The sequence below is a fragment of the Mytilus trossulus genome, chromosome 12 (assembly GCF_036588685.1).
Source record: "Mytilus trossulus isolate FHL-02 chromosome 12, PNRI_Mtr1.1.1.hap1, whole genome shotgun sequence".
NCBI lineage: Eukaryota > Metazoa > Mollusca > Bivalvia > Mytilida > Mytilidae > Mytilus > Mytilus trossulus.
Window position 1 is genome coordinate 2,887,278 of NC_086384.1, and position 14,759 is coordinate 2,902,036.

Consider the following 14,759-nt stretch of genomic DNA (forward strand, 5'->3'; position numbering starts at 1 on the left):
CAGCTTGTCTGACATCTTGATTCGTAATATTCTTTGAAAGCGATTAAGTTTATACTTAAGAGTATGTATAGTTTCATTAAATTTATGTGTCGGATATGGCTAAATTCGGTGCATTCATAATGATTAAGTAACCTTGAAATGTTATTCATTCATGATGTTAAATGTCATTCTGGTCTGAAACTCCTATTTCAATTGATTTATAAAATTGTGACCTGCAGACACCTTATCAACATCCACTCGATAAAATGTTAATCCGTCTTATGCTACTTCCTTCAAATAACTTCGATATACTCTTCTATTTAAAAAACAGGTGTATTAAAATACAAACATATCAGAAATTGTTTGATCACGAAAGCTTGGTCTTTTATGTTGAAAAACAAGTATTTTAAACCGGATTATACAAAGAGAAAAAGGCAATCAAAAACACATGCTAATTGAGCATATTTACTATTTCAGACTTTAAAACATAAGTTATATACTAATGGATAGAAGGAGTCGAATACTTATTATTATAGGTAAGTATGTGGAAACAATCTTTTATTTTCAAATTGATTCATATATAGACACATACGTTGTCATTTATGGTATGGTTGTGTCCATTGAATTGTCTTGCTTTATCAAAAAGATCATATGAAAATAATGATATGAGACAACTATCAATCAGATACCAAATGATATAAAAAAGAAGATGTGGTATGATTACCAATGAGACAACTAAATGAGCATGGATAAAGCCTTGACCAGGAAATAACGGTATAGCGGGAGTTAAAGCGGGAAAACAAATGGTATGATAAAGATTGCATTCGACGTATTCGGCACAACTCTTGGGAATTTTGGATCCTCAATGCTCTTCAACTCTGTACTTGTTTGGCTTTATGAATATTTTGATATGAGCGTCACTGATGAGTCTATGTAGACGAAACGTGCGTCTGGCGTACTAAATTATAATCCTGGTATCTTTGATAACTATTTTAATGAAACAATAACATTAAACAGATATGACAGACAACTAATACAAAGACAAAACACTAAGACATAAATTTGCGATGTAAATTAATACATTTTCTAAATAAATCTTATCATTCTATACGATGTAGTCAATAATTGGCCCTTTGTAGTCCCGTCACAAAAGAAAAATCAGAGGAACGAAAGACAGTTTGACGTACATCATATTTTCAATGAACAATTAAGAACTCAGACCACACAATACAGGAAAATAAAAGCTGCTTTTAAAATGCTTTAAAGTGAGAGGGTTAGCGCTATAGAACCAGGTTTAATCCACCATTTTCTACATTTGAAAATGCCTGTACCAAGTCAGGAATATGACAGTTCTTGTCCATTCGTTTTTGATGCGTTTTGTTTTTTGATTTTGCCATGTGATTATGGACTTTCCAAATTGATTTTCCTCTGAGTTCAGTATTTTTGTGATTTTACTTTTTAAGAAATACCATAACATTTATTACGTACGACGAGTTCAAAAAAAGAGGGACGAAAGATACCCAAGGGACAGTCAAACTCATTAATCTATACCGACTATTTATAACTGACAATATTGTGACTTGATTTATCGATGAAAAGTTATATTGATTTGTTTTTCAGTTGTCTTTATGATAACCGAAACATCGACAGAACAAAACTGTAGGAACGTGGTAGACTGTATAGAGAGTTATGGTGCTGTGACTTCATTAACATTTGTACCCGACTATGAAAATTTCCATCGAAATACATACACATTGTTCATCCAGACGTTGTGCAAGTAAGTGAGCTAAGGGTTGAGATCTCACAAAACTTTTTTTACCACGCCGCATTTTTTCCACTGTCCCATGTCCCAAGATAAAAAAAAATCATTTGTATTTTTCAGAGTATAATGTGACGTTCATTTTCATTAAACTAGATATAAGAAGATGTGGTATGAGTGCTAATGAGACATCTCTCCATCCAAGTCACAATTTGAAAAAAAGGTAACCTGTATAGGTCAAAGTACGGTCTTCAACCACAACCTTAATTGGTTCCAACCGACTGCAATCTATAAAATATTTGTTATGGGGCCAGCTGCAGCCCACCTCCTTGTGCGTTTTTTTTTCTCGCTGTGATGAAGACCAGTTGGTGACATAAGGCTGTTTTCTTATAATACCTGTACAAAACAACAAAGAACTGCATTGTCTGAAAAGCTGCTGCCAAGTACAAGCTTACGATCAAAATGACTTTTTAAGACTAAAATGTATCTGCTAGTGTCTACACATGTTACAATACAATACAGTAAAATAAAGCGTCGCATTAACTATATAATACAAATAGAAATCTACCACATTCAAAAATACCGAACAGTATGAGTATTGATTAGAGCAGGTTATAATTAAATGCGAGCAAAGTATCTGAACTGGACAAAAATTCACACAGTGGATAAACCGAATAACTGACCTTTACGAATTATTCCATCTTATATTTTTTAGAGCTGTTGAGATCAAAATGTTCGTCTCATTTCAAAATCATTTTACTAATGATAACAGTGCTCCCCTTCACACGTCCACTTGTTTTTCTACGGAACTATCACCCATGTATACCGAATCGTCATTTGTATAACTTAGCCACATCATTGATGATATTTTTCGGCAATAATTAAGCCATGATTAATTTTCAATTGTAGCAACTTGATATATTACCGAAGCTGTCAAATTAATAACCACGATTTACTGATATTATCATGTCAATATCTCATTGGTGAATTTGAGGCCGACTTGTCTGTCTCTCAGGAAAACAGGGATGCGCTTGGGAATGTACAGTGTGCACAAATCAATGGTAATATCAACTACTGTGGATTCATTATTATTCGTTGGATACTAATTTTCTAGGATTTCGTGAATACAGATGAACCACTAAACTAATTATAAAACGAGATTGAAATTTTTTATAAGGTAATATGCAGATTTCTTGCAAAACCACGAAATCAAATATCCACGAACATGCAAGTTCTCCTCATTCCACGAAAATTGGTTACCACGAAAATAAATGAATTCACACTATAGCAAAATAAAAGCAACAGTATTTAACCGCTGTTCAAAGATCATTAATCGATTTAGAAAAACAAATTCGGGTTGCATACTAAAACACATAAGCTATCAGAGGAAAACAATGGAACAACAGGTAAACTGAAGTGTGCAACAAAATCCAACTTCATCTGAACTTTATACATAGAACGGACTATTTGATACAACTGCCATATTCCTGACCTGGTAAAGAACATTATAAGATGAATAGTGGATTGAACCTGGTTTTATGGCTAAATAAAACCTCCCGCTGATATTGTAAGATAAAAATATACAACAGTTTTCAAATAAATTTCTCGGGGTCTAAGAAGATGTCGTATGAGTGAATATTAGACAACTAACCTCCCAAGTTAAAATAGTTATCAAAGGTACAAGGATTAAAACCTGCAATAGTAAATCACCTTTTATGGAAACAATCTTTTATGCAGTGTTCCCAAATAAATGGCTAATAACCAGTTAGGTTCCTTGTTACATCATCGAGCCTTGTTAGTGGTACTTTCGAATCAAAGTTATGTCCTTATCACTGTACTTATAAAGAAATGGCAATGTGTCTGATCTCTTATAAAAAAGGGAGCAGTTTGTAAAACTTAATAGTAATCGTCTGTACTTATATTAGTATCAGAAGATCTAAGACCGCGAAGACATGTTCCTAGTGATTTGAGACACATACACTTCGTTTCTGTCAAACAATTTGTGAATGTTAACTTAAAACGTATATGAGTTGATTTCATATGTTCTTTTTCATAACTCGGTTGTAGTTGTTTGCGTATAACCCGTCTTAATGAAGTCCGTATCGTGCACGGGCGTAACGTTATAATGAAGATGTGTACACGAGATCACGCCGGCGCAGAAAGTATGTTAATACTGAAAAATGAAACCATCACGTTTGGTATAGATCATAGCATGATCCCTTATCTGTGGTAATATCGAAGGAAAAGGGACAGTCTTTATTTTTTCGTAGTATTTTAACCTTCTGTATAATAAGATACGTCTCATTAAATAACAAGGGAGTGTTTGCATTTCATAATCAACCATTCTCATTTTGTGTTCTTGTTCATTCGTTTTTGATGCGTTTTGTTATTTGATAATGCCATGTGTTTATGGACTTTCCAAATTGATTTTCCTCTGAGTTCAGTATTTTTGTGATTTTACCCTTTTCTCATTTTATCACGATGTTCATCAATAATCCCGTAATTGATGCATTACATAATAAGCAGATGAAATGATTATTAATGATTAGAAAGATCAGAAATTGCAATGTAAACAATTTCGAAATGATAATAATAATCTCAGTGTTTATAAATGTTAATGTTAGCAATTAACTTTTTTAAAACACTAGCATATCTGTTAATTACATGAATAATTGATAAACAGTGTGCAACTACAGTATTGATGAATTAGTTTTGCTCATGTGAGACATTCACCGATAACACAAAGTTTATTGAATAAGGTATTATTCAACTAAAATATGAATTTAGTTCCACGTGAATTTTGGACGCTTCAACAGCCTTCAATATAAATGTTCCAAAGCATGCATAGTCGGTAAGCTGTTATGCACTTCTACTAAAAAAAATCGAAATTAAACTGTTATCATAACTGTTGTCTGTTCTTGAATTTATTTGCACTGTAGTCCTGTCGTGAAATATTGTCAATTTAATATTATATTAAACATTGCTATAAAAGTGCGAGTGCTGGCTAGACACAAAACCAGGTTCAACCCACCATTTTTCCTAAAACTTTCTGTACCAAGTCTGAAAATGGCGGTTGTTATTTTATATTCCGTTTCTGTGTATTGCATTGTCGTTTGTTTTTTTGTTACACTTCATTGTGTCTGTTGTTTCGTTGTTTTTATATTAGAGTTGATATTTTTCCCTCGGTTTAATTTTTTTAACCCGGATTTAAAACTTGCAAAATCATAAAACCACAATAAACTTGTCATATTGTCAATTATTAACCCTTACTAGGAATGAAGGTCCTTGCAATTGAAACGTTGACCTCCTCTTGAAATGAAATTATATTTGAAAGGTACCAAACAAACTTACTGTTACATACAAGGAATATATTGTCGAAGTTGGTTTCAACTGTTTCTAATGATTTCCACTGTTGGAATTCAGAAATATGACAGTTGTTGTTCATACTTTTGAAGTGTTTGGTGTTTTCATTTTGCCATTCCATTAGGGAAAATGTAAAATCACAAAAATACTCCGAGGAAAATTCAAAACAGAAAGTCCCTAATCAAATGGCAAAATAAAAAGATAAAATACATCAAACGAGTGGATAACAACTGTTATATTCCTGAACAGGAATTTTCTAAGCCGAAAATTATGATTTTATAGCAACAAACTTCTCACCTGTATGACAGTCGCATCAAATTCCATTATTTTCACAACTATGCGAGAACAAAACAGACATAATAGGTAAAATTGTCATCACCGTATCACAACCTCAATCAGAACACAAACAAAGAAATATTTAACAAAAAAACACACACAAGCAAATTAAAAAACTGTCGGCTTAGCATTTTCATCGGAGCTCAGTATTTTTGTTATTTTACTTTTTTCTAGGCATGGTAGATGCAGTTGATTGTTTATTATCGAATGCCACACTTAAATCAGCTATTTCAAGTTGTACAACAGAAATGTCGACAAACATACAAACGAATCAGTCATTGTCAATGTGCACGTAAGTTATATATAGAATGGGTGTATATCAACAAATAAGTTCTAGAAGTATTAATTGAGGTCTATGAAAAATATTATAGATTAAATCAACGAAATTGAATGGCACAGTTATTGTATTCTTCATTATAATCGGGCTAATAACCTTGGACTGTGCAGTTTATTTCATTCGTATAAATAAAGAAAGCAAACACATGATCGTTTGTTCTTCTGTGCAAACAGAAATATCATCAATACGACTGTGTTCTTTATATGTATATATTTAGACGTTAAAGTTATTAAAAACACCAAGGTGTTTAAACCCAAATTCTTATTTGATCATCGCCAAAAGTTTCCATACTTTTTGGAATGTTTGGTCTCTTCAATCATTTCCATATTTTTATATATAGGCCATTCATAACACTGAATGCATACACTTTATAAATTCCAGACGTCCGACGTGCATTTCTGGGATCTGGACTTACCTTCAAATGGCAATGTATAACATTATTTCGAGATATTATTCCCATGAGAATAGTTTTAAAAACCATGACATGTTCATCTCTCAGGCAAAGCTTCTTCTTTTTGTGGCTGTTACAGATTTATATTTTACAAAAAGTAACTATTTAACACATTTCTTTTTCTTTTTTTCTTGCATATTTTTGTAAAAATATTTTATTTTTGTTCTTTATGGGCAAGGTAAGAAAATTACAAAATAGCACTAGGTCTCAGTGACGATAACTTTATTTTTTTAAATGACTACATCTTATTTACTCCGTTTCAGGTAATAACCTGGTATACTGGCATACTTAAATGTGATTTTCAAGTTTCATGATAATAACGCGACTGCATAACTTTTTACCTTACAATTTTGTTATGTCCAAAACGTATACAAGCGTTGGAAAGCCAATAATTCAGTGAAACCTGTCTAAACCGAACTTCCGTAGGACTCTGCGTTTTGTTAGTTTTTCACAGGTGTTTGGATTGTAGAGGTAAACTGAAGCCGCCACCTAAACAATTTTGGCACTTACTCAATGTTACTGTGATACAACAGACGACAATTTATTTTTGTGTTGTTTTAGATGTAAATGTAAAAATATAAGTAGATGAAGATAGACGTATTGCTTCATTTTTGTTGATAAATCAAACGCCACTCCGTCAATCACGATCGTCGTTGTGAAACTATAAATCGTTCAATGATGTCCGACGTAGAGCGATTTTGCTTTTAACAATTATTTTCTCATCGTTAATTCACAGACCAAATCAGGTGCCCGGTCACTGTCAAAAGACGATCCCGTAGTTGAATCGAGATCGTCATTGTACACACGAGTTCTTGGACTAAACTGGCCACTCGCTGATTGATACCTCGTCACATGATAAGAGTGAAATAACAGCAGGGTCCAGTTTATTCTCGGACTTTATCGTTGCTAAATAGCTAACGGAAGGCTTAAGGAGCATCCGAATCAATATATAGGGACTCCAAAGGGAATCCGGCAATCGAAACCCATTGACCATGTTGTGTTGCACGACTTCTTTATCAAGTGAAATGCTTTAAAACTATTATTTAATTAAACAGTTTAGCTTCAGAATGGCGGTTAAGATTTAGTGTCCGTCATTATTTGAGTAACGTTTATTTAATTGATCTATGGGAAAGTTCCTTTCTCATTTCTTGTCATTTTCAGCGATGATGGCGCTGACCAGTTTGACGTTTTTTTACAAAAAAAATATGTGACCACTAAAGACATGGACACAAACATGCTAATTAGTTTGTAATCACAACTCACCAGTTAATTTAATCTCAAATACCCTCGGGAATACTATGTCATCCTGTGTTTGTTTAATTAAATTATGCAAATAATTAAAAATCCTTTTTTGTTTTGATTGCTATCGTTTGGTTTTGACAGGTAATTTTCAAATACTTATTTACTAAAATATTGAAAACAACACGTTATTAATATCTTGCGTCCGAAGCGCTTTTCTGGATTTACCTTCATCAGGAACGCTCAAAGCCAAACATTTGAAATCCGAAGATGTATAAGTACCGAAACCGTTGAAGAGCTGTATGTCAAAAAATACCTAAAATAATAGCCAAACTCATCTAAAGCCAACTTTGCCTGAGGGAGTTGAAACCTTAGTTTCTTAATAATTTATAAATTTATAAACGGACAATTTTAGTAAAGTTTGTTAAATCATGTCAGTACCGAAATACTGACTACCGAGCTGATGATACCCTCGGGGACTGATAGTCCACCAGCAGAGGTATCGACCCAGTGATGTAAAATATTGAAAACAACACGTTATTAATTTCTTGCGTCCGAAGCGCTTTTCTGGATTTACCTTCATCAGGAACGCTCAAAGCCAAACATTTGAAATCCGAAGATGTATAAGTACCGAAACCGTTGAAGAGCTGTATGTCAAAAAATACCTAAAATAATAGCCAAATTCATCTAAAGCCAACTTTGCCTGAGGGAGTTGAAACCTTAGTTTCTTAATAATTTATAAATTTATAAACGGACAATTTTAGTAAAGTTTGTTAAATCATGTCAGTACCGAAATACTGACTACCGAGCTGATGATACTCTCGGGGACTGATAGTCCACCAGCAGAGGTATCGACCCAGTGATGTAAAATATTGAAAGCAACACGTTATTAATTTCTTGCGTCCGAAGCGCTTTTCTGGATTTACCTTCATCAGGAACGCTCAAAGCCAAACATTTGAAATCCGAAGATGTATAAGTACCGAAACCGTTGAAGAGCTGTATGTCAAAAAATACCTAAAATAATAGCCAAATTCATCTAAAGCCAACTTTGCCTGAGGGAGTTGAAACCTTAGTTTCTTAATAATTTATAAATTTATAAACGGACAATTTTAGTAAAGTTTGTTAAATCATGTCAGCACCGAAATACTGACTACCGAGCTGATGATACTCTCGGGGACTGATAGTCCACCAGCAGAGGTATCGACCCAGTGATGTAAAATATTGAAAGCAACACGTTATTAATTTCTTGCGTCCGAAGCGCTTTTCTGGATTTACCTTCATCAGGAACGCCCAAAGCCAAACATTTGAAATCCGAAGATGTATAAGTACCGAAACCGTTGAAGAGCTGTATGTCAAAAAATTCCTAAAATAATAGCCAAATTCATCTAAAGCCAACTTTGCCTGAGGGAGTTGAAACCTTAGTTTCTTAATAATTTATAAATTTATAAACGGACAATTTTAGTAAAGTTTGTTAAATCATGGCAGTACCGAAATACTGACTACCGAGCTGATGATACCCTCGGGGACTGATAGTCCACCAGCAGAGGTATCGACCCAGTGATGTAAAATATTGAAAACAACACGTTATTAATTTCTTGCGTCCGAAGCGCTTTTCTGGATTTACCTTCATCAGGAACGCTCAAAGCCAAACATTTGAAATCCGAAGATGTATAAGTACCGAAACCGTTGAAGAGCTGTTTGTCAAAAAATACCTAAAATAATAGCCAAATTCATCTAAAGCCAACTTTGCCTGAGGGAGTTGAAACCTTAGTTTCTTAATAATTTATAAATTTATAAACGGTCAATTTTAGTAAAGTTTGTTAAATCATGTCAGTACCGAAATACTGACTACCGAGCTGATGATACCCTCGGGGACTGATAGTCCACCAGCAGAGGTATCGACCCAGTGATGTAAAATATTGAAAACAACACGTTATTAATTTCTTGCGTCTGAAGCGCTTTTCTGGATTTACCTTCATCAGGAACGCTCAAAGCCAAACATTTGAAATCCGAAGATGTATCAGTACCGAAACCGTTGAAGAGCTGTATGTCAAAAAATACCTAAAATAATAGCCAAATTCATCTAAAGCCAACTTTGCCTGAGGGAGTTGAAACCTTAGTTTCTTAATAATTTATAAATTTATAAACGGACAATTTTAGTAAAGTTTGTTAAATCATGTCAGTACCGAAATACTGACTACCGAGCTGATGATACCCTCGGGGACTGATAGTCCACCAGCAGAGGTATCGACCCAGTGATGTAAAATATTGAAAACAACACGTTATTAATTTCTTGCGTCCGAAGCGCTTTTCTGGATTTACCTTCATCAGGAACGCTCAAAGCCAAACATTTGAAATCCGAAGATGTATAAGTACCGAAACCGTTGAAGAGCTGTATGTCAAAAAATACCTAAAATAATAGCCAAATTCATCTAAAGCCAACTTTGCCTGAGGGAGTTGAAACCTTAGTTTCTTAATAATTTATAAATTTATAAACGGACAATTTTAGTAAAGTTTGTTAAATCATGTCAGTACCGAAATACTGACTAACGAGCTGATGATACCCTCGGGGACTGATAGTCCACCAGCAGAGGTATCGACCCAGTGATGTAAAATATTGAAAACAACACGTTATTAATTACTAACGAGCCTGCAAAAACTGTTCGGAATTCGATGTTGACAGGTTTCGGTTTTTAATGTCTAAATTAACGTTAATTGATAGAGAAATTTGTGTGACTTTGAAATTGATTGGTTTAAACCGAATTTCAGTATTTTCAGGGTTCGTTTTACCCAGGTTTCACTGTACCAAAAGTAACGTCAAATAAGGACTAGGTATCATAGCTGTTACAACATGATTTCGAAATTTTTATAATCAATTAGAATAACTAATATTCGTGTTATCATGCAGCTTACTGCTGGGCTAATGTTATCTTTGGAGACAGTCAATGAACCGTACTGCTAGTATTTTTCCGTTTCAGGTTAGTAGCAACATGGCAGATAACTGCATGTATCTTTCAAATCATGTTTATACATACAAAATTTTGTTAATATGATGACAAATCATATGATAAAGAACGTAATATTATGATTCCATTATATATTTACCAGTCTCTGTATAGTCACGATGTAGCAGGATAGTACTGTCATTTCCGAACTGCATACTTTCATTTTATTTCAGGATAGTATTTGTCATGCCAGAACTGCATGTTTTTTTTTTAGGATAGTATCGTTATGTCAGAACTGCATGTTTATATTTCGTTTCAGGATAGTCATCATGTCAGAACTGCATGTTTATATTTCGTTTCAGGATAGTCATCATGTCAGAACTGCATGTTTATATTTCGTTTCAGGATAGTCATCATGTCAGAACTGCATGTTTATATTTTGTTTCAGGAAAGTGTCGTTATTTCAGAACTGCATATTTTATTTCGTTTCAGGATAGTGACAGTATGGCATGACTGTATGATTGTAGCTGTCCAAGGAACATGTACATCATTAGCAAAACAATACTGGGAGGACGTAGCAGAAAAATATACAGACGCGTTCTGTTCAGAATCCAAATCAGAATCTAAAGCCTCTCAAGTGACATGTTATTTGTTACCTATCGTTCTTGTTTCATTGTCAACCATTTTGCAGAGATTGATAAATGTTTGTTTATGATATAATAAAGGGCAATGCAGTTTTTATTTTCATTTGATAGCAGCATTTATTTTGTTGTTCTACGTTTGTGTATGTTTGAGCTTTCTTGTGAATTTTGATACAGATAAGTGTTATAAATCCAGTAATCCCGTATGTAAGGTTTCGATAAAGATGTTTCTGAATACTGTAAACCAACTTATTTTCGCGGATACTTTATTTCGCGTTTTACCCTTTCTTGACTACTTCGCGGCTATTTAATTTCGCGATTTTCTTATTTATTTGATGAAGCTTAAAAAGGAAAGATCCAAAATTCACATATTCGCGTTATTTTTCTACTCGCGAAAGTCGCGAAAATAAATCGCTGGCGAAAATAAGTTGGTTTACAGTAAGTTTGCATGATTTGATTGAGAAGACATTTATTCCAGTTCACATTCAAAAAGAGCTTATCATGAAAACTTAAATACTAGTATATGTTTTATATGATTCAGTATTCTACGACGGCTATAAATGATTGAACAAACAACATAGACATAGAATTTGATCTGGCTGACAAACGACATTCTGATATAATTTGAGTCAAAACATTGTTTGCAGTGTGCGTAATGAGATTTTCAAAATGTCACCTTAATAGTCTTTACAAACAAAACAATTTGTCAAGGTAAACGATCATATTCTAGTTCTGTTTTCTTATATATTCTTGCTAGCTATATTTTTATCAGCGATACGATCAGTGATACGATCAGTGATACGATCAGTGATGACAACACTTTGAAATGGTCAACCAAGTAGCCGAAATACTGTGAGCCAAAGTCCATAAATTGGAAACACATTTTTTTTAAAATAATGACAGATTCATTCTACGGTTTTGCCAGTCAAAGGACTAAACGTCAAAGGAATACGTGGAAAGTCTTTCCGTCCAGGGTAATGTTACGACGTCGTCAATACAAATAAGTAGTTAGAAATCTAATTTGTATATGAAAACTCTTGCTTCATCCATCGTCTATACTAATTACCTGTCTTACCACAATGACAAATATCATGTTGTACCCGGGAGATAAAGCTCGAATGATACATATTGGCATCATTTAATGTTCCTTTATATTTCTCGAAGAACTTGATCTTCATTGATTCGACTGGACTGTCCTTGTAAGCAATTTTGTCTTACCTCCTATACATTTCTAGGAATATGATAGGTTAAAACGGCCTCGTTGGGACCGTGTATATTTCATATTAGGTTAGTAGGGAGGCGGGGCTTATGTCATACACTGTAAGTAGTGGTGTTATGTCCCTTTATATTCCATATAAGGTTAGAAGGGGGTGGGGCGTATTTCATACACGGTTAGAAGTGGTGTTACCTCCCTTTATAAAAACAAAACGGTTTTGAAAAAAAATGGTTTCAACAGACGAAGAAATTGATGACTAAAATGGAATTAAATTCATAAAACATATTTTAACCTAACAAGTTGGTATTGTTGGCATCTGTTTTGTAGGATTTTGGGTTTTTGTAGGATCAATGGAATTAGCTAGTTTCTAAATGCTAACAGTATTGAAGACTTGCTCATTTTAGTACGACACTAGTTTAAGATACACTAGTTACACGTTAAGATGTTCGGTAAGATAAATTCGTTACATAGTGTGCTAGTGACGTTTTATGGTATATATGGGGTCAGTAATTCCATATGGGAATTCGAGCTTCGCTCTCATCCTATATGGAATTTACTGACCCCATATACACCGTATTAGGTCACTAGCACACTATATAACTAATACTATTTTATAGTAGTAGTGTTGTCAATAATTGTTGTTTGGCACTATTTTTCATTCAGTGGGTTGTTTTTCTCAATCGATTTATTAATTTCGAACAGCGATATACTACTGTTGCCTTTTTTAATATCATTTACGATCATACAATTTTAATGAAAGAAAACTCATTTTTGTCTTTAACTGTTCAAAGAGAGACAGCTCTATTTAAAATTAACTTTATTTTTCTAAAACATAACACCAGGTAAAATGTACTTATATTCAATTCTATTTCACATCTTAAGTGCTCATAAAACTTAATCAATGAGGATAATTCATGAAAGTCAAAAATTATGAACTTGATATGATATTAGGGATTTCAATTTTTCATCAAAGTAGTGATTATAACCTATTTAGGCGATGGTTGACGATGATTGATGGGTTTTTGGTAAAATAAAAACACATGAGACTGTCATTTAGATTGTCTCTGTGTAAACTGATAAAGAAAGAAAAGAAGGATTATAACTTTACCACTAAAAAATTCCAGAACTTAATACAGCCATATCTATTCATAAACATGATAAAGTCATGGTCACTGTTTTGGATTTCTATTTACTGTTGATTCATTATTATTCGTTAGTAACAAATTCGGCAATACAAATTAGAATTAAAAAAATGTGTCTATGAACATCCATGCGACATCTATTTTCAAAAATCAAAACACATATTTTATCACCATGACACATATTTTGTTGTACCCCCAGATACAAGCAGAATCGAACATTTGTGTGTTAATCACATCACTCATATTATTTGATCATGGAATAAGATGTTGACATCTCCCTTCGAAAATCAACATAAATAAGAAAACATCATTAACACTCATAGGTCATTTAATGATCTTTTATATTTTTTGAAGAACTTGATATTTCATGATTTGACTGGAAATCAAATGACGTAAATGTAAGAAAATATAAGTTACTGCGAATGTTTTCACAAAATATCTGAAGATCAATTTGATCGTTAGTAATACTGAAATGTGTATGACTTATAATGTGGTATTTTTTTTTTTATAAATTTCATGTTTACAACACTTTCAATTTACCGACAAAGTAAGGACTATCTTATCCCAGGCATAGATTACCTTATCCCAGGCATAGATTACCTTATCCCAGGCATAGATTACCTTATCCCAGGCATAGATTACCTTATCCCAGGCATAGATTACCTTATCCCAGGCATAGATTACCTTATCCCAGGCATAGATTACCTTATCTGTATTTGGCAACCTTTTAGGAATTGTGGTCCTCATCTTCGTACTTTATTTGTCATTTTAAACTTCTTTGGATTCGAGCGTCACTGGTGAGTCTTTTGTATACAAAACGCGCGTCTGGCGTATATACTAAATTTAGTCCTGGTGTCTATGACGAGTTTATTTTCTACGAAAATTGTATCATGAATTATTAAAAAAGTTAAAGAAGAAAGTAAAATCACAAAAATATTAAACTCCGAGGAAAATTCAAGACGGAGTGCATGTGTAATTATCTTAATCACAATAGAAACATCAAAACAAATGGTATTTTCATGCATAACCATTAGTAACTGGGTACGTTTCGTAACCTTATAATCATATAGGATGATATGAAGGGTTCGTTATTTTGACTGAAATTAAAAGACACCTCAGTGTGTTTTCATTTGTTATGTTTTCACCACATCCTGTTTTCTTTTGCGATTCGCATTCGGAAAAGTTCGGAGAGCCGACAAGCTTGCTTCGGAAGATGACACAAAAAGATATTTTCTATTTTTCCCCTAATAAAAATGCTGTATAGAATTTCTGCCAATTTGGTTCCAGTGATAGCAAAAGAGTGAATAATTACCCGAACCTGTCACAATCATGTATAGAATTTATTGAATAA

The 14,759-nt window shown here is 33.5% G+C and overlaps 1 protein-coding gene across 1 annotated transcript; it reads left to right on the plus strand.

Annotated features, from left to right (window-relative positions):
• The first annotated feature begins 282 nt into the window (after nucleotides 1-282).
• On the plus strand, nucleotides 283-11,156 carry LOC134693470 (uncharacterized). The gene is made up of 5 exons (XM_063554302.1): nucleotides 283-515; nucleotides 1,600-1,756; nucleotides 2,648-2,799; nucleotides 5,612-5,729; nucleotides 10,902-11,156. The coding sequence occupies exons 1-5, from the start codon at nucleotides 482-484 to the stop codon at nucleotides 11,122-11,124; spliced, it is 684 nt and encodes a 227-aa protein (XP_063410372.1). The 5' UTR covers nucleotides 283-481; the 3' UTR covers nucleotides 11,125-11,156.
• The last annotated feature ends 3,603 nt before the right edge of the window (nucleotides 11,157-14,759 follow it).